This window comes from Nannospalax galili, unplaced genomic scaffold (genome assembly GCF_000622305.1).
Source record: "Nannospalax galili isolate Female #2095 unplaced genomic scaffold, S.galili_v1.0 scaffold528, whole genome shotgun sequence".
Taxonomy (NCBI): domain Eukaryota; kingdom Metazoa; phylum Chordata; class Mammalia; order Rodentia; family Spalacidae; genus Nannospalax; species Nannospalax galili.
The window spans coordinates 4,131,994-4,151,203 of record NW_008359681.1 but is presented as its reverse complement, the minus strand read 5'-3'; the positions used below and the strand labels follow the sequence as shown (position 1 = coordinate 4,151,203).

The 19,210-nt window shown below is 38.7% G+C and overlaps 1 protein-coding gene across 6 annotated transcripts in view; it reads right to left on the bottom strand.

The window, feature by feature from the left end:
• The window catches only part of Dzip1 (DAZ interacting zinc finger protein 1), a 66,080-nt gene that overhangs the window by 2,499 nt on the left and 44,371 nt on the right, over positions 1-19,210 (bottom strand). For 5 of the 6 annotated variants that reach the window (XM_029558875.1, XM_008823613.3, XM_029558876.1 and 2 more), the window contains 7 exons: positions 14,696-14,832; positions 13,265-13,427; positions 12,654-12,783; positions 12,078-12,131; positions 4,145-4,338; positions 2,034-2,167; positions 146-314 (listed from right to left, as the gene is read on the bottom strand). In XM_029558875.1, coding sequence (XP_029414735.1) covers positions 146-314; positions 2,034-2,167; positions 4,145-4,338; positions 12,078-12,131; positions 12,654-12,783; positions 13,265-13,427; positions 14,696-14,832 — 981 coding nt within the window. Of the gene's footprint in view, positions 1-76; positions 315-2,033; positions 2,168-4,144; positions 4,339-12,077; positions 12,132-12,653; positions 12,784-13,264; positions 13,428-14,695; positions 14,833-19,210 lie in introns of all 6 variants that reach the window. The other variant, XM_029558878.1, reaches the window with a different exon arrangement.

Sequence of the window (19,210 nt, the reverse complement as noted above, 5' to 3'; positions counted from 1 at the left end):
AACAGGACAGCTCCTGAGGAATGATACCAGGTCTGACCTCTAGCATCCACATACATGTGCACACACGTACACTTACATGAATGCAAACATAGACCAAAAGAATACACAGCTGTTCAGACAGCAGATGAGAGTGAAGGCTGCAAACCTTCTTCCTTGAATTCCCGAGGGTTAACTGGGCCCCAGGCTCTGGGCACCTGACTGGAATTCAGATCTCTCTTCACAGGTGGAGGGTCCCGCTGTTCTATTTTTTTCCCCAGAGATTTTTCTCCCTCTAAGGATGATATGTCCCAGTCGTCATCATCCACATCTGCACACTAAAAGAGAAAATTATTTGTGTTTTCTAAAGAAACGGCACCTCTCAATCATGTTGTGGTTAGGCTGAGCAGCTGACCTTGAAAGCCGAAGAAAAGTTGGAACGACACAGCATCCCAAACAGGGGCCACTCTGCAGAACAGTCAAGTGAATTTGAGAAGCCACATTTTGAAAGCTAAAGGAAATACTTTTTTTCATGCCTTGGAAACACATTTTCCTCTTTATCAATCATGAATTTAGAAAATCCTAAAAATGCTCCATTGTAGGGGTACGAAACTCTAAAAGCCAAGGTAGGCTACGTCACCCAGGAGCCCTGCATGAAGGGCCCCTCACCAGAAGGAACACATTTCCACCAACCCCTTTCCAAAGGAAGACATGCCACCTCTTTCCTAAATGACACAACTTTTTGTCAATTTTAGTTTGTGTAATACCAAAAGCACTACTAATGAAGTTTGACAGAATCCTGAGTTCCTTGGATGAACAGGATAGGAGGAATTATCTAAAAATTAAGAAAAATTACTAGACGATCCAGTCAACAAAAGACAAGCTGTCCAGGGATGCAACAGGAGAGTGACCCATAGACTCTTGAGGTTAGAACTGCTCACACAATGTTCAGGCCTCTTCTCTGATGCAAGCTGAGAGGCTTGGGCCCTGGCCTCTATTTTCTCCATTCACATATGTCTCCAAAGCATTTCTCCACTGATTCAGGCTCCCAGATGAGGCTAACTCTGAAAAGTTGCCATCTTACTTCTGGGCTATACAAAGATATCAGAAAAGTCCTAGACTTGATGTGGAGGCCCTAGAGTCTAGTTAATCATGATTCTTGACTCAAAGCATTCATTACATATCTGCCGGTGTCAACACACAGGACAGGATACTGAAAACCTGTGAAGTATGATATGCACAAAGGTTATTATAGATTGAATATTCCTTATCTCAAATGCTTGTATCGTGAGCGTTTCAAATTTGGTAGTTTTTTTTTTTTTTTTTTTTTTTTTTTTTTTTTTTTGGTGTGTCTGCCAGGGATTGAACACCTAAGACCTCTTATGTTCTAAGCACAGGCTCAACTTGAACATATCCCAGGTCTCAAAATCTGATTTTTTAAGCTGATGTTAGTGCTTTAGAAGTTTAGCATTTGGGGAGCTGGAAAGATGGCTCAGCAGTTAAGAGCTGCTCTTGCAGAGGACCTGGGTTCAGTTCCCAGTACCCACATGGTGGCTAACAACCACCTGTAACTCTAGTTCCAGGGGATCTAATGCTCTCTTCTGACCTCTGTGGGCATTGCACAGTATACATGTACTTACACATATGCAGGCCATATACTCATACACATAAAATAATAATAATAGTAATATTTTAAAATATTTTAAATTTTAGCATTTTAAAACATTTCAGATTTTAGATATTCAACCTGTATCTGACATCACTCCAGTATCCTGGCTACAGAAAGGTAAGATGTGCAATCCTGAAAACTAGACAAGATGGAAGTGTTGACTTCTACATTAAATAATCATGTTTGACTTGTATTTTGTTATAAAATATGATTGTTAAGGTAGTCATCAAAAGATGAATCAATGTGCTAGGCATGGTGGCACATGCCTTTTAAAAATCTGTAAGGCAGAGACAGGAGGATCTCTGTGAGTTCCAGCCTACACAGGGGGCTATATAGTGAGACCCTGTCTCAAAAAAAAAGAATCAATGTATGGTTGGTAAGTGGTTACCTTTAGTTCTTCTTGGAATCCATCCTTTTTGATCAATGTTTCAGCAACATTAATCCTCCCAACTGGTTTATTCCCATTTCCTTGAGGTAAAACCATGTTTTCAGCATTTTCAGTTTGTATCTGAACAGAAGTTCCTATAGGAGCAATAGAAAATAATTAAGAAAAGTTTTTTTTAATTGCATCTAATCCCAGTTCCAAAATAACCCTACTGCCTGCTTTGAAAGGGTCTAAGCTTTACACGTGATTACATATTTTTCAAATAAAATTAATTGATTTATTTTGGGGTTGAAAAAAATTAAAAATTCCCTTTTAAAAAAAGGAAAAAAAGAAATCATAGGGCTGGAGAGATTGCTCAGTGGTTAGGAACACTGGCTGCTCTTGCAGAGGACCCAGCTAACAACTGTCTGTAACTCCAATTCTAGGGGATCTGATGTCCTCCTCTGACCTCCACGGGCATGGCACAGCATAGGAGCACTTACATACATGCAGGCAGTACACTTGGATGCATAAAATAAAAATGCTAAGTAAAATATTAAAAAAAGAAATGATTGTCTAGAAAAGAAATCACAAAGTTTTCACTTACAATCCCAGAAGGATAGTTTCATTCAAGTATGTGATTAAAAAACTTTAATTCCAACCAATTAGGTAACCTACCTGAATAGTTATTTCAGTGAGGATTTTCCAAAGCAATATGAGTTATTTCTAAAGTAATTCATTATATTTTTCATAATTATATAGTATGTACAAACTGTGTATAATAATTAAATCTTATGCTTAAAATATATAACTAAAAGTTATTTTATGTGTATGAGTATTTGCCTGCATGTATGCATGTATACCATGTGTGTGCCTGGTGCTCTCGGAGGCCAGAAGTCACTGGTTCTTCTGGAACTGAAGTTACAGATGGTTGAGTGCTGCCATATGGATGCTAAGAACCAAACCTGGGTCTTCTACAGCAAATACTTGAGCCATCTCTCCAGCCTCCCCCAGATGAAATTTTCAAATTACACTACATGAAATCCTGTTTTTAAAAAAATGATTCATTGGCTCTACTTCCTTTGAGCAAATTATCAGAAATCTCAGACTGAATCCTTGTCTATCTTTCAAATTATTCTACCAAAAGGCAATGTGATATATTAGGACAGCTGTTCTTGTCATTCAGGATTAATGGCTAAAATCATGACTCCTCAAATTCACATGTGGAGGTTCTCACTCCTAGTATCTTAGACTATGATCTTATTTGGAGGTAAAGAGGTGACTAAATTAAAGTGATGCCATTAAGCGTGGTCCTGTAGGGCTGGGGAATTGCTATGCCAGTAAAGTGCTTACCACATAAGCATGAGGATCCGAGTTTGAGCCCAGTACCCACATAAAAAGCCAGATATGGTAGCATGCATCTGTAATCCTAGCTCTGAGAGGGTGGAGACTAGAGGATTCCTGTGGCTCTACAGCCAGCTAGTCTTGTTAAATCAGTGAGCTCTATGTTCAATGAGAGACCCTATCTCAAAACACCAGGTGTAGAGCAACAGCAGAACACACCCAACATCCACCTCTGGCCTTCACACACATGCACACACATATGCACAACTACACGCATGAACAAATATAGTGCATACACATACACATAATTTAAATAAAAGAGTGGTCCCTGTGAACAGTTCTAATAAAAATTAGAAATTAGGCCTGAGATGAAAGCACAGAGGAAAGATGATGTAAAGATCAGGGAAACACAGCCAACCACCTACAGTGCAAGGACAGAGATACAGAACAGATCTTCCGTGTAGCCTTCACAAGGAACAGATCTTGCCAACGCCTTGATTTAGGCCATCCAGCCTCCAGAATGTTGAAACAATCTATTTCTAGGACTATAAGCCACCCAGTTTTGTGCAGCAGTTGTAGGAAACCCATCACCTATCCCCAATTCCTTCCTCCCCTTCAACTTGAGGGGGAGTGGGGCACTAAACACGTCTGCCTTTCTTGGGCAGCATCTTTGGGATGAGCCCCATCCTTACCTTACAATCCCAGCTTGGATGCCCAGTGCTTGTTGACCCTGGGTGATGACTTCTGTCCTAAATAAAACTTGAGAAAAATTTTCAGGGATCACAGCTTACCTATGGGCTTTGGAGAAACTTCAGAGTCCTCCATTTCACTTCCCTCCGTCCAGTCTGTGTCACTCTTGACAGAGCACTTTCCGAAGTTACTGGTGTTGTTTTTAGGTGGCTGTGCGGTGACCAAGTCTGGAGATATATATGATTGGATGAAGTCCTCTTCACCCAGCTCCTCCTCTGAGCTGAAGGGAGGTGTTCTATACAAGTCAGAACCAAGACAAGGGGTACTGTTTCCTCATTTCAGAACTTACAAACTGTGAGTCTCTCTCTTTTTTTTTTTAGATTTTCTTTTTTCATTTTTTTATATCAGCATACAATGGGAATGGGTTTCATTATGGGCTTTTCTTTTCCTTTTTTAAAACATATTTTATTATTTTTACTTTATGTGTATGTGTGTATTGCCTGTATGTATGTAAGTGCACACATATCATGAAATGCCCGTGGAGGACAGAAGAGGGCATTGGATCCTCTGGAACTGGAGTTACGGACAGTTGTGAGCTGTCATGTGGGTGCTGGGATTTGAACCCAGGTCTTCTGCAAGAACAGCCAGTGCTCTTAACCACTGAGCCATCTCTCTAGCCCCTCATTATGGGATTTTCATACACACTTTGTTTTTGTGGATCCCCTTCTTCTACTCTCCTTCTCCTCACTCCTCTTCTGCTTCATGTCATGTGTACTCCGTTATCTTTTTTTCTCTTCTTTTTCCCTTTCCCTAACCTTCGTTTAAGACTTCTTTTGCCCTCTTATGGTCTACTTTCTAGTTTTATGACCAATATGTTACAAATATACATACATGCGTATTCACACACACACACAAATTAAAATCTAGGATCTGCATATGAAACCATGCAGTATTTATGTGAGTCTGGGATGTTTTGATTAAGATGGTAATTTCCAACTCTATTTTCCCGATCAAAATTCCATTGTGTATACGTATCACATTTTCCTCATCTATTTGTCTGTTGATGGACATCTAGGCTGGTCCCATTTCTTAGCTATTATGAACAGTGCAGAAAGAAACGTGGATATGCAAGTATCTCTGTGGTGGGACTTGGAGTCCTTTGGGTATATGCCCAGAAGCAGGATTGCTGGATCATATGGCTGTTCTATTCTTAGTTTTGTGAGAGACTGCCACACTTATTTCTACAGTTGTCACCACCTAAAGTGTTACTGTCCTCCTTAGGTCACTCAGAAAGCACGACACAGGAGTTCCCCAGTTGCCCCAGACATGGTGAAGACAGAACTATGCATAAGACTGAGGGGCCATTCCAGACCAGATCTGCTAGCCATGGAACATAGTTCTCAAAATGAACCAAAGCTATGACTTTTCTTATCCTAATCCCAGATGTGTACATTCTTTAAAAAAAAATTTTTTTTAACTCTCTATCTCTGTCTAGCCCTCCCTCTTCATCCCCAGTTAAAGTACCCACATTTTCCCCTTTTGTTCTTTGATAATACCTATCTCCTATGGTCCCCCCTCTCTTGAGCTCCTTCTTCCCTAACCCTATGGTCCCTTGTATAACCCTCTCTCTTCTACTCCCAGTTAAATATCCCCATTTTCCCCATTTCTCCCTTGGTAACACCTGTCTCCTAGTGTTTTTCTCTCTCTCAGGCTCCTTTTTTCCCTTTACCTCCCTGGTTCCTTTCCATTTTCCTAGCTCCTGCAGTTAGATCAGAATATATGCTCACACAAGGACTTGGTGCTAAGATCCACAAATGAGGGAGAACATACATTGTTTGTTTTTCTGAGTCTGTGTTACTTTACTTAGTATAACAATTTCTAGTTTCATTCATTTACCTGCAAATTTCATCTTTACCACTGAGTAGAACTCCATTGTGTAAATGTACCACATTTTCACTATGCACTCATAAGTTGAGGGGCACTTAGGTTGCTTCCATTTCTTAGCTATTATGAAAAGAGCAGCAACAAACATGGATATACAAGTATCTCTGCAGTAGGCTGAGTCCTTTGGGTATATGTCAAGGAGTGGTATAACTGTATCATATGGTAGATTCATTCATATGGGTTATACAAGGAACCATGGGGGTAAAGCAGAGTTCTCCACACTGCTTTCCATAGTGGTTGCACAAGTTTGCAATCCTACAAGAAGTGAATGAGAATGAGCATTCTCCTTTCTCCACATCCTTGCCACAATTTGGTATCATTTGTTCTCTTGATCTTAGTCAGTCTGACTAGGGTAAGATGAAATCTTAAAAGTGGTTTTAATTTGCATTTCCCTAATTACTAAGGATGTTGGACACTTTTTAAGGTGTTTCTTAGTCATCTTTATTTCCTCTTTTGAGACCTCTCTGTTCAGATCCATAGCCCATCTTATAATTTGGTTATTTTTTTCATTTTTTGTTTTTTTAATTCTTTATATATTCTGGTTATTAATCCTCTGCCAGAAGTGTTGCCAGTGAAGATTTTCTCCCACTTTGTGGATTTTCTCTTCACTTCCTTGATTGTTTCTTTAGCTGTACAGAAGCTTTTTAGTTTAATGATTTCCAGTGATGTTGATTGTAGACCTTAACTCCTGATGTCCAATTTAGAAAGTTCTTTCCTACACCTATATCCTGTACTGCATATGTTTTCTTCTAGCAGTTTCAGAGTTTCAGGTTTCACATTGGGGTCTCTGATCCATTTGGAGTTGACTTTAGTGCAATGTGAAAAATAAAGGTTTAGTTTCATTCTTTTACAAGTGGAGATTCAATTTTACCAGCACCATTTGCTGAAGGTGCTGTCTTTCCTCCAGCGTGTGTTCTTGGCAACTTTATCAAATATCAGGTGGCTGAAATTGCATGTACTCATGTTTGAGTCTTCAGTTTGTTCCATTGATCTATGTGTCTATTTTTGTGCCAATACCATGCTGTTTTTATGAATATAACTCTGTAATACAGTTTGAGATCTGGTATGGTAATCCCCCCAACATTGGTTTTTGTGCTCAAGATTTCTTTGGCTATCTGGAGTCTTTTGGGTTTCCATATGAATTTTAGAATTTTTTTTTCTAATTCTGTGAAGAATGTCATTTTGATTGGACTTGCATTGACTCTGTATATTGCTTTTGGTAGGATGGTCATTTTCACAGTATTAATTCTTCCAACCAATGATCATGGGAGGTCCTTCCATCTCCCAGTCTCTTTCTCAATCTCTTCATCAAACATTTAAATTTTCATTGTAGAGATCTTTAATGTCTTTGGTCAAGTTTATTCCTTTCTCTATATATTTGAAGTTATTACGAATGGGAGGGTTTCTTTGTACTCTTTCTCTGATTTCTTGTTATTAGTATATAGAAAGGCTACGGATATTTGTAGATTGATTTTTGTAACCTGCTACTTTGCTGAAAGTGTTAATCATTTCTAGGAGTTTTCTGGTGGAATTTTTGGGATCCCTTATGTGTAATATCATATCATCTGTAGATAGGGATAACTTGACCACCTCCAATTACTCCTCCTTTTATTTCCTTCTCTTGTTTTACTGCTCTAGCAAGAGTTTCAAGCACAATATTGAAAAGGAGTGGAGACAGTGGCCAGCCTTATCTGGTTCCTGATTGTAATGGGAATGCTTCGAGTTTTTCTACATTTAGAATGATGTTGGCCATGAGTTTTAAAATTTTATTTATTTTTATTTTATGTGCATGAATGTATTATCTGCATGTGTGTAAGAGCACCCATGTCATACAATGCCCGCAGAAGTTGGAATATAGCTTTGGATCCCCTGGCACTGAAGTTACCAATAGTTATTAGCCACCATGTGGGTGCCGGGAATCAAACCCTAGTCCTCTGCAAGAGCAGTCAGTGCTCTTAATCGCTGAGTCATCTCTACAGCTCTGACCATGGGTTTGTTGTATATAGCTTTAATTATGTTGAGGTATGTTCTCCAGTCCAGTTCCCTCGAGGACTTTTAACATAAATGCATATGGGATTTTTGTCAAGGGCCTTTTCTGTGTCTATTGAGATGACCATATGACTTTTAAGTGTCTTTGAGTCTAGACTTCATATGATTTATGATGTTTATTGACTTATGTATATTGAACTATCCCTGCATCTCTGGAATAAAGCAGACTTGACCATGGTGGATGATCTTTTAGATGTGTGTCTATATGTGGTTTGCAAGTATTTTGTTGAGAATTTTGCATCTATGTTCATCAATGATATGGGTCTATAGTTTTCTTTTGTGGTTGCATCTTTACCTGGTTTGGGTACTAGAGTGATGCTGGCTTCATAGAACAAATTTAGGAGTTCTCCTTCTGTTTCTATCTATTTGAATAATTTAAGTAGTATTGGTTGTAGATCTTCTTTAAATATTTGGTAGAATTCTGCTGTGAATCCATCTGGGCCTGGGCATTTTTTAGTTGGGAGGTTTTATATTACTGTTTCGATTTCATTTATTTGTTATAGGTCTGTTTAAGCTGTTGATCTCTTCTTGCTTTAGCTTTGGTAGGTCCCATGAATTTAGATATTCATTCTTTTCTTTTAAGTTTTCAAATTTAGTACAGTGTAGGTTTATAAATTAGTCCTTTATAATCTTCTGGATTTTGTGTGTGTGTGTGTGTGTGTGTGTGTGTGTGTGTGTTGTGAAGTTTTCCCTTTCATCTCTGATTTTGTTTATTTAGATTTGCTCTTTCTTTCTTTTGCTTAACTGGGCTAAGGATCTGTATATCTTGTTTATCTTTTCAAAGAACCAGCCTTAGATTGATTCTTTGTATTGTTTTCTTTGTTTCTATTTTATTAATTTCTGCTCTTATTTTTGTTATTTCTTCTCATCTGCTGGGTTCAGGTTTGGTTTGTTCTTACCTTTCCAGAGTCTTGAGTTGCATTAAGTCATTTATTCGAGCTTTCTAATTTTTTAATGTAGGCACTTAGAGGCTATAAACTTCCCTCTTAGGACTGCTTTTAAAGTATCTCAGAGGTTTGTTGTGTTGTGTTATCCTTTTTGTTTAGTTTCAGGAATACTTTTCTATTTTTCTTAATTTGACCATTCATCATTCAGGAGTGTGTTGCTTAATCTCCATGAGTTTGTATAGTTACTAGAACTTCTTTTGGTGATTATTTTAAGCTTTATTGCATTTTTGATCTGGTAGAATGCATGGACTTATTTCAATTTTTTTGTATTTGTTGAGGTTTGTTTTGTGCCCCAGTATGTGGTAATTTTAGAGAAACTTCCATGGGCTGTTGAATAGAAAGTGTATTTGATACTTGGTGGAATATTCGGTAGATGTGTGTTAGGTTCATTTGATTTATAGTATCATTTAACTCATGTTCCTCTGTTTATTCTTTGTCCAGTTGACCTGTCTATTGGAGATAGTGGATACTGAAGTCCCCTACTATTACTGAGTTGGAGATAATCTGTGTCTTAAAGTTCTGTAGTATTGTTTCTATGAAAGCGGGTGTACCCAAGTTTGGCACATATATTTTCATGACTGTAATATCTTCTTGGTGAATTGTTCCTTTGATCAGGATGAAGTGACCCTCTTTATCTCTTTTGATTAGTTTAGTTTGAAGTGTGTTTTGTCAGTTATTAGAACTGCAACCCCTGCTTGTTTCTTAGTATCATTTGCTTGGAATATTTTTTCATCCTTTCACCTTAAGGTAGTGCTTGAAGGTGGGATGAGTTTCTTGCAGAGAATGAAAAAATGGATTTTGTTTCTTAATTCATTTAACTAGCCTTTTGGCTAGTGTTTTTTGACTAGGAAGTTCAAGCCATTGACACTGGAAGTTACTACTGAAAGATGTGTATTGATTACCACCAGTTCAATTTCTTGGCCTGATATTGTGTTTCCACAATTATACTTTCATTTAATTTCTTTCTGTTGCCTCTTGGACATAGTCATTCATTTCTTCAGTTTTTGCATTGCTTTGAGTATTCTCTGAAGGGCTGGTTTGTGGACATGAATTCTTTCAGTCTATTCATGTCATGGAAGATTTTTCTTCCCCTTCAACTATAATAGACAGTTTTTCTGGGGATGGACATGGCTCAATTTAGCAAATTCACCTGGAGGCACTCTCAGACAGTCTTGAAATGTCTGGGTCCCTACTAGGTAGTGGGGAAGCCTGGGAGGGGCTGCAGATGATCCCAAAACAAGGGGATGGATGCAATTCAATTTAGTGAACTCACCAAGGATGCCAAGTCAAGCACATTCCATATTCTTAATATTCTTAATATTTTTGGTTCCTAAATTCCTAAGCAAAACACTTCTCAGTAAAGAAAAATATTTCTATGGTCAAACTATTTTTTAAAATATCACTACTGGGCTGGAGAGATGGCTTAGCAGTTAAGAGCACTGGCTGTTCTTGGAAAAGACCTGGGCTCCAATCCCAACACTCCATGATGGCTAACAACCATCCATAACTCCAGTTCCATGGAATCCGATACCCTCTTCTGTCTTCTGTGGGTACTGAACAACATGGGTGCACTAACACACATGCAGGTAATACACTCATATACATAAAAAATACAAAATAAATGAATAAAAATTAAATGTCACTATTTCTGTACCTCACAAAGAACTTTCCTATGCACAGTCTCATCTGTACTATAACATTACCAAGTCCATCTTAAAGTGAAATACAAGTTCAGAGCAGTGTTAACCACTTAAAGAACATCTGTAGAGTGCCTAAATTCCATATATGACACCTGTCTGCAATGTTGGTTCAGTCATACTATAGACCATGAAATCAGACTCTTCCTGTGAGGTTCTGTCCATGAAAAGATGAATTGTTATTTAGCTCTACTTTACAATGCCTTATAGAAGAGATATTTATGATATTGATACCTCCAGAATAAGGTGATGATGAAATTCAATTAAGAAATTATTAATTCAATTAATTAATAATATTCATTAAGGTAAAAATGAATATTATTCATAACTAACAAGAGTTACAATATACCTGAAACTTACTGAGTGCCCACAAATGCCAAGCACTGAGCCTAGCCCTTTGTTTTTTTTTAAATTTTTTTAAAAAATTTTATTTATTATTTTTATTTTATGTGTGTATTTCCTGCATGTAGGAAAGTGCACCCATGTCATGCAATGCCCATGGACAACAGAAGAGGCTGTCGGATCCCCTGGAATTGGAGTTACAGACAGTTGTTAGCTGCCATGTGGGTGCTGGGATTTGAACCCAGGTCTTCTGCAAGAACAACCAGTGTTCTTAACCGCTGAACCATCTCTCCAGCCCCCTTTTTTTTAATTAAAAAAAAATTATTATTTTTATTTTATGTGTATGCACGTATATAAGTGCACTGGGTTGTGCAATGTCAGCGGAGGTCAAAAGACACTGTCAGATCCCCTGGGACTGGAGTTATGAACAGTTGTTACCTGCCATGTGGGTGCTGGGATTCAAACCTGGGCCTTCTGCAAGAAAAACCAGTGTTCTTAACTGCTGAGCCGCCTCTCCAGCCCCAAGCCCAGCCTTTTGTATCTATTTCCATTTAATTTTTTTTATCAACTCATTGAAAAGGAAACATTATCCCATATTATGGAAAATTTTAAGACAGACAACTGGGCTTAAAATCTGCTGAATCACAGCTGATGAGTGACTGGGCAAGGGTTCTTAATATGTAAGCGGTCTTAACAGAAGGTCTATAGATCATTCATCATATTTCACAAAGACCCAGAACTCTGACGTATCACCCATACCATCATGGATCCAGCCACTGAAATACCACCAACTTGATTTTAAATTACACAGAGGGAGGAGCAAGAATGTCTCAGGCGTGGTCCCGCTACTCAGTGGAGAGCAAATGTGGTTAAGTGCTGACAGGATAACTGACAAGGGACATGCCACAATACCTCATAAAGGACTCAAAAGTTAATTACAATGAGTAATCACTGTGGCTTCACCTAACCACATACAGCAAGTCTCTGTTTTACAATGAAAGCCTCTATTTTACAGGAGTTCTTCAAATTCCCTGTCCCTGTCCTCCAGTACTCACTTAGTAGATGAAAACTTTCTGGGAAGATGATCTTCTGTGGTATTTTTCTTAACTCTAAAAAAAAAATTAAAACAGAAAAAATATTTCAAATGTATGCAAGTGAATAATGCAGTTTAACATAAATGTCTATGGAATTTGTGATTGCTTTGCTTTTAAGATATACAAAAGAGGGAGGAAAATGAAAGTCCTTGATTATCATCCAGAAACTACAAGGCAACTGCAAATGTGATTTACTTCAGTGTCATAACCCATCATAACATATGCTGAGGATCTGGTCCCTGGTGTGATGGTATTCAGAGGTATTCTGGAAAGTAATTAGGCTAGATGCACAGGGTTGGGCCCCATGATGAGATTACTTTCCTTAGAAGAAGAGAGATCAAAGCTTGCTCTCTAGGCCTGAGGATGAAGTTAGAAGGCAGGCTGCCATAGTACTTGACCTCTGACAACCTGATTCTGGACTTCCAGTCTCTAAAACTGTTAATTCCTATTGCTTCAATGACCCAGTTTAGGACATACTGTTACTAATCTCAGTTGGTGAAGACAAAAAAAAAAAAAATTAAGGTTGAAAATACTCACTTTGGGATAGACACTTTATCAGTAAATACAGGTCTTTGTCTAACCAAATGTTTGCTTTTGGGAGGAATCTGGGTCACTCTGGATACTTCTTCAGCTGGCAAGATGTCCACTAGAGGAATACTGTGCTTATCTGGAAGAGATGCATCATGAGTCACCATTGCCTTGATGGTAAGGGAAAAGCCAAAGTAAACAGCACAATACTATCCATGGTGCCATGGAAAAGAACAAGCCTGCCTCTTGGGTCTGGAATCCAGACTCAGGGCTTTGTTTTGTTGTTGTTTTTTTGGGGGGGTTCATTGGTTGTTTTGAAACAGGGTCTCATGTAGTCCAAGATAGCCTCAAACTTGCTATAGAGTCAAGGATGACTATGAACTCCTAACCTACCCACCTCCACCTTCCAAATGGTAGGACTGTAGGTGTGCAACCCTGTTCCTCCAATGGGACCCAGGGCTTCTTTCAAAATAAAAGCATATTCCAAGACCCAGCATTTATAATACAAATAGTTAAGTGCCAAAATTTGCAAACATTTAAAATTATGAAAAGATAGTTAAATTCATCTATTATTTCCCAATGAAATAAATGCCAGGTGGCAGTGGCAGCAGCAGGCTTACCTGAAGAGAGTGACATTTTCTTCTCAACTTTACAGATGAGCTGATGTTCAAGTTGTTCTCGAATTTGCTGAATGTTAGGCACTTGTTTTGCTAGATCATGCCTGGCTAAGTTCATAGCTCTCAGAGTTTTATTCAAAATCTCACAGGGAATACCATGTATATCCTGAAGGAATAAGATGCTGTGTTAGTCAGCTCTCCTGGGATGTTTTCCATTTCATGGGTATATGTCAGCATTAACTCTGTTCTCCTTATGTTCCAGGGTCATTTAAGGGAGAAGAGGGGATGCCCCAACAAACTCTTCTGGTTCTAAAAGAAGCTGGCAATGTAGATGGTGACATCAGGTGTGTGCCTAAGTCTTTGTAACTGGTTAACCAATGGTAAAAGGCTGAGACAGAGGGCCCCCATCCTTGAGAGAAGGCTGAAGCTGGAGGCTGAGCTGTGCTCTGATAAAAGGTGGAGAGAAGTGGAAATAAGAAGCAATTTCCAGATGAGTGGGCATTGGTGACACCTTGTAGGAAAGTCAGGGCTCTGGGGTGGAAATAGTCAAAGTATGTCCCACAGGCTACTCCTACAAAGACCTAGGGAGGGACACCAGAAAAAAGAACTGAATATCAACATGGAAAGCTAAAAGATCATTCTGCAGAGAGGAGAAAGTCATCAGAGGTGACTCACAATTATGAAGCTAGCATAATTAAAGAGGTGATCTGAGAAAACTTGGATTTGATGAGAATCTAGACAGAAGAAAGTTATTTAAAGGGCTAGTTATTTAATAACAGTGTTTCACACACAAGCACATCTCCCTTCCATCTTCATCCCCATTCTCCTTCTACCTCACTGTTCCTTTTGGTTTCCCCATCCCTGGGAGTGGCCCACTACCCACACAGGTGTACAGGACAGAAATCTCTGGCACTTCCAAAAAGGGTTCTCTGATCTCAGTTATTTGATTGATCTGCCCTACTTTTCCTTCCTTTCTCTATGTGAGCTATAGAGAAACATAACAGAGCGACTCATTCATTCAATAATGTTTGCTAAGTGATGATTCTGTAATAAGCAGTGATTTATGGCTAGTATCAGAATGTAAGATGCACCCTAACCAATCACACACCAACTCTGGCTCCTTCAGTACTAGTTATGGGATGTTAGTCATGTTACCTAATCTTTCTGTAAAATGGAAATAGTATCACTTATTTCAGAAATTTGTTCTATGTTTAAATAAGTTTGTATTTGTTAAGGTCTTGGAAATACACTGGGTACTTAGTGAATGCCATCTAGAGGTCTACTAGCCTATGTCACCTTAGCATCTAGTCTCAATTCAGACAGAACTAACGAGACTTCGTCTCTTCTCTGGTCCTTCCTGATTTAAGGAACGAAATATAACAAGCAAATATTCCAAAAATAAGCTAGCAAATATTTCAAAATGAATGAACGTACTGTATTAATTCCAAAGAATTTCAGTTTGTTCACCAATTTCTTCTCCAAGTTTGTTCTTAGTTGCTGAGGGGAGAGGTCAGTCTTTGAAGTTTTCCTTAAATGTGTCTTCTTATTTAACTTCTGTTCATTTTCCCTTCCTGAAATAAAGTTTTATTTTTTAAATAGGGTTAAAGGGAATTATACAAATATGTTAAATCCCCAAGCAGAAAATGGAAAAACACAACTTTAACAATGCAAGTAAACATTTGTAATGTTTTTAAGTTTGTTATTTTAGTCCTTTGGCACAACATATAATGCTTATATATTATAGTTTCAAAAACTATTTTAAGTCTGCTTCAAAACTTCAGTGTCTTTTAAGACTCCTGATTGCGCCCCCTCAAATTATAGTTAAACAATTTAACATATATATATATATAATACTTAATGTTTTATGCTTTATCGTTAGGACTATTCCAGTATTTCACAAACAGCTTATCTCTAAGCTTAGTGAGAATTTACCTTATAATGAAAAAGCAAAATTTATTTAAATTAAAAGTTTTAGGGTGATAAATTTAGAAGTCAAGTGCATATAAAATTTCAAATGTGGTAATTATTATCCCCTTCAAAATATTACCAAAAACCAAAATGAAGTTAGCTAAAGTTTTAAGAGTACAGTTTGTTTCAAACATCTATAATTTCAAAGACAGAAGCCTGAACAAGCAGAAAGTCAGGTCACACTGCACTTTTCATCCCCTACTTTCCTTTTTTCCTTTCTCTTTGTGGTGCTGAGGGCTAAACCCCATCGCTACAGCCCTAGCTCATCCGATTCCACTTTACTGCCTGCTAAAAAATGTTCAGTACAGAAGAGCTTGGAGCAGGGAACTAATGGCATGACCTTTCAAAGTCAGAGTCCTTCTATCCCAGGTACTTTAAGAACTGACTAAGGAGACCCAGTGTTTGACTTAAGAGAATGTCTGGTCAGATCAGGAAGAAATCTGGCATGTGCACTATCATTTTCAGGGCTCATTTCCAAGCAGGGGCATTTCGTCAACCAAGGCCACATGAAATGTTCTTCCTGAGGTGTGTCTCTTCCTTCTTCCACTGCCTTGCTGGCTGGAGAGTTTTAGTAACCACTGCGCTTGATTTGTAGAAGATCAACAAAATGCTTTTGTTCAGCATGTATTCTAGATCCCTATTCAATTCTAATACTAAATAGTATTTCTGTTATATTAAAAGTTTTTGTTGTTGTTGTTCTTTTTGAGGCAGGGTCTCCCTGTAGCCCCAGCTGTCCTGGAACTCACTATGTAGACCAGGCTGGCCTTGAACTCACAGAGATTCGCCTGCCTCTGCCTCCGGAGTGCTGGGATTAAAGGCGTGCGCCACCACACCCGGCAAAAAATCTTTTTTCTTTTAGGCAAGGTCACTTTCTAGCCCAGGTTGGTCTCCAACCTCACAGCTCCTAGTGCCACCACACCCAGGTATTAGCTAAATTTCACTAACAACAGAATTAGGCAAATTAATCTGTATATTAAACAGAAGGAAAAAAAAACCTATATGAAGATACTTTTCTACTTTTGTTATTCCAGCTTCCTAAACTGAAACCATCAAATGATGTGTGTGATTATATCATTAAAAGTCAGAAGTCACCTTGAATTTTACATTCTCATTTATGCTTCTGATCAACTAGCAATATTTTCGAAAATTCAGAAACCACCATGAAACAACAACAAAAAAGTAAAAGAAAACCCCCACTTCTGCCCTAAGAACTTAAAATCAGTCAAAATCCAGATTTGGCCTCTACATCAGTAGCTTTGACATCTAGTTGGTCAATGTGCAGCTATGTAGGACTCAAAAAGAGATACCTAGAAAGAGCCTTGACATTACAGCACTACGATTGAAGTCGATTTACCATCTGTGTTGAGTGTGCAAAGATAATTTTCTGGCCAATGCCTCATACATAAAAGGAAACACACAGAAGCATAGCCTGCAGAGGCCCCACTTGCTGCAGGACATGGACCACAGACAGGGCTCAAGGGATGCCTAAGCCACCTTAGCCCTATTTCAGAAGCCAGCCTTTGGTACCAGTTGCTGCATTCATTTCCTAATGCATCCAGGGTCCCCCTTCTTCCCAGTGACAGGTTATCTTGATGACTGAGTTCCCCAAGTTAGGACACATGAAACATTTCCTTTTGCCCTGAAGTCTTATTTGTTGCTGATTGCTGTGGGAAGCCATTCCTGAATAAGTATAAAGTTTTAGTAGGGATTCTTTCAAGACCAGGCTGGCTAATGGAAACAACAGAAATAAATCAGGGTGCACAGGCGAGGGCAGGGTAGTTTTTAAGTAGAGGCAGAATTAATTACTTGAAAATCAAACTCTGGTGAAGATTTAGTTAAAACACATGTTGTTCATCAAGACCAACAAAATAAAGCTTTTTAGAGATTAGAAGCTCCACTAAAGATTTCTGAAACACAAGCTGTTGGCTAGATTAAGGCATAATAGCCTGCACATGTGACCGTGATGCCAGGCACACACAGACTACTTGTTATAAGCATACTATACAGCAAAATAATTAAAACAGGGCTTGGTGAGGTGGCATGAACCTTAATTCCAGCACTTGGCAGGCAGAGGCAGGAGGATTTCTGTAAGTTTGAGGCCAGCCTAGTCTATATAGTATGAGTTCCAGGCCAGCCAAGGCTATGTAGTAAGACTGTCTCAAAAAAACAGTTTCTTCTTTTAAAAATTATTTTTTTGTGTTCATGAGTGTATTTCCTGCATGTGTGCAAGTGCACCTGTATCGTGCAATGCCTTCGCAGGTCAGAAGAGGGCATCGGATTCCCCTGGAACTGGAGTCATGGTCGGTTGTTACCTGCCATGTGGGTGCTGGGAATTGAACCCAGGACCTCTGCAAGAGCAATCAGTGCTCTTAATCACTAAGCCATCTCTCCAGCCCCCAACTTCTTTTTTTAAATGCAAAAATTTTCACATGGAGACACAGAAATTAGAGAATTACTGGCACTTCCATCCATTAAGGACACAAAGCTAGTCCTGCAAAGTCACACCAACTTGTCTGTCTGCTTGCTTCCTGCCTTGAAGTATAGAAAGCAGAAAATCTGGTCTTTAATTCCAGCCTAGTCACTAATCAAACTCAACCACATGAAACAGACTTCTAATCCCCTCCTGATCTTCACATTAAAAAAAATAATAAAATGGCCTCTAAGAGCCATTCTGATCCTCAATTCTAAGATCCTATGAAACAGCATGGTTTAGTGTGGCCCTCCGCAACAGTCAAAAGGCAGCTATGAAGAGATGTGCACATGTTGAGTTACTTCTTAGTAACAGCTGTAATGTTTTTGTAAAACATTGCCAAAATTTGTATCAAAACTTTTGTTTATGAAACATATTGCTAAACATTGAGACAATCATTACAAAGAAAAAAAAATGAGCAACTAAAATAATACTTTCTGGGCTGGGGATATCGCTCAGTTGGTAGAGTGCATGCCTAATATGCACAAAACTCTGGAATCAATTCCCAGCACGCATAAAGCAGGCGTGGTGACACAGAATCCCAGCACTCGGGAGATGAAGGCACGAGGATCATAAGTTCAAGATCATTCTCATCTACATAGTGAGTGAAAAGCAAGCATGGGCTACATGAAATCCTGTCTCAAAATATATTACAAAAAGATACTCCTGCCTGACGTGGTGGCGTACGCCTTTAATCCCAGCACTCGGGAGGCAAAGGGAGGCAGATCTCTGTGAGTTCAAGGCCAGCCTGGTCTACATAATGAGTTTAGGACAGCTGGGGCTACAGGGAGACCCGGTCTCAAAAAGACCAAAAAAAAACCAAAAAAGATACTCCTTATAATTATGCATTTTTCCATAAACTTCAAAAACAGAAAATGATCTTTAGAAATGCCAAATGGGGGGCTGGAGAGATGGCTCAGCGGTTAAGAACACCACTGGTTGTTCTTACAGAAGACCCGGGTTTGAATCCCAGCACCCACATGGTAGCTAACAACTGTCCATAACTCCAGTCCCAGGGGATCTGACAGCCTCTTCTCACCTCAGCCGGCATGGCACGACATGGGTGCACTTACCTACAATGCAGGCATACACACATACACATAATAAAAATAATAAATAAAATATTAAAAAAAGAAATGCTAAATGAAGTGAATGATAATTTTAATTATTAATCCGAACCTCTAACAGTTCCCAAATCCCACCATGCAGACATTGTTTTCCACTAAACACTCCACATCCAATGCTTGGATCCTGTCCTTTTTTTTGACTTAAGAATAATTTGGGGGCTGGGGTCTTAGCTCCCTGGCAGAGCATTTGCCTAGCATGTGCAAGGCCCTCAGTTCAATCCCCAGCACTGCAAAAAGAAAAATAGTAATATCATTTGAAAGTCATTCATTTCAGATTAAAGCTCTGAGAAATCACCACTTTGATATTAATATTTTCAAATCATCTTATACATAACATGTGCAACCTATCTAATCAGAAAAAAAAATCTGTATTAAAATAAAGAA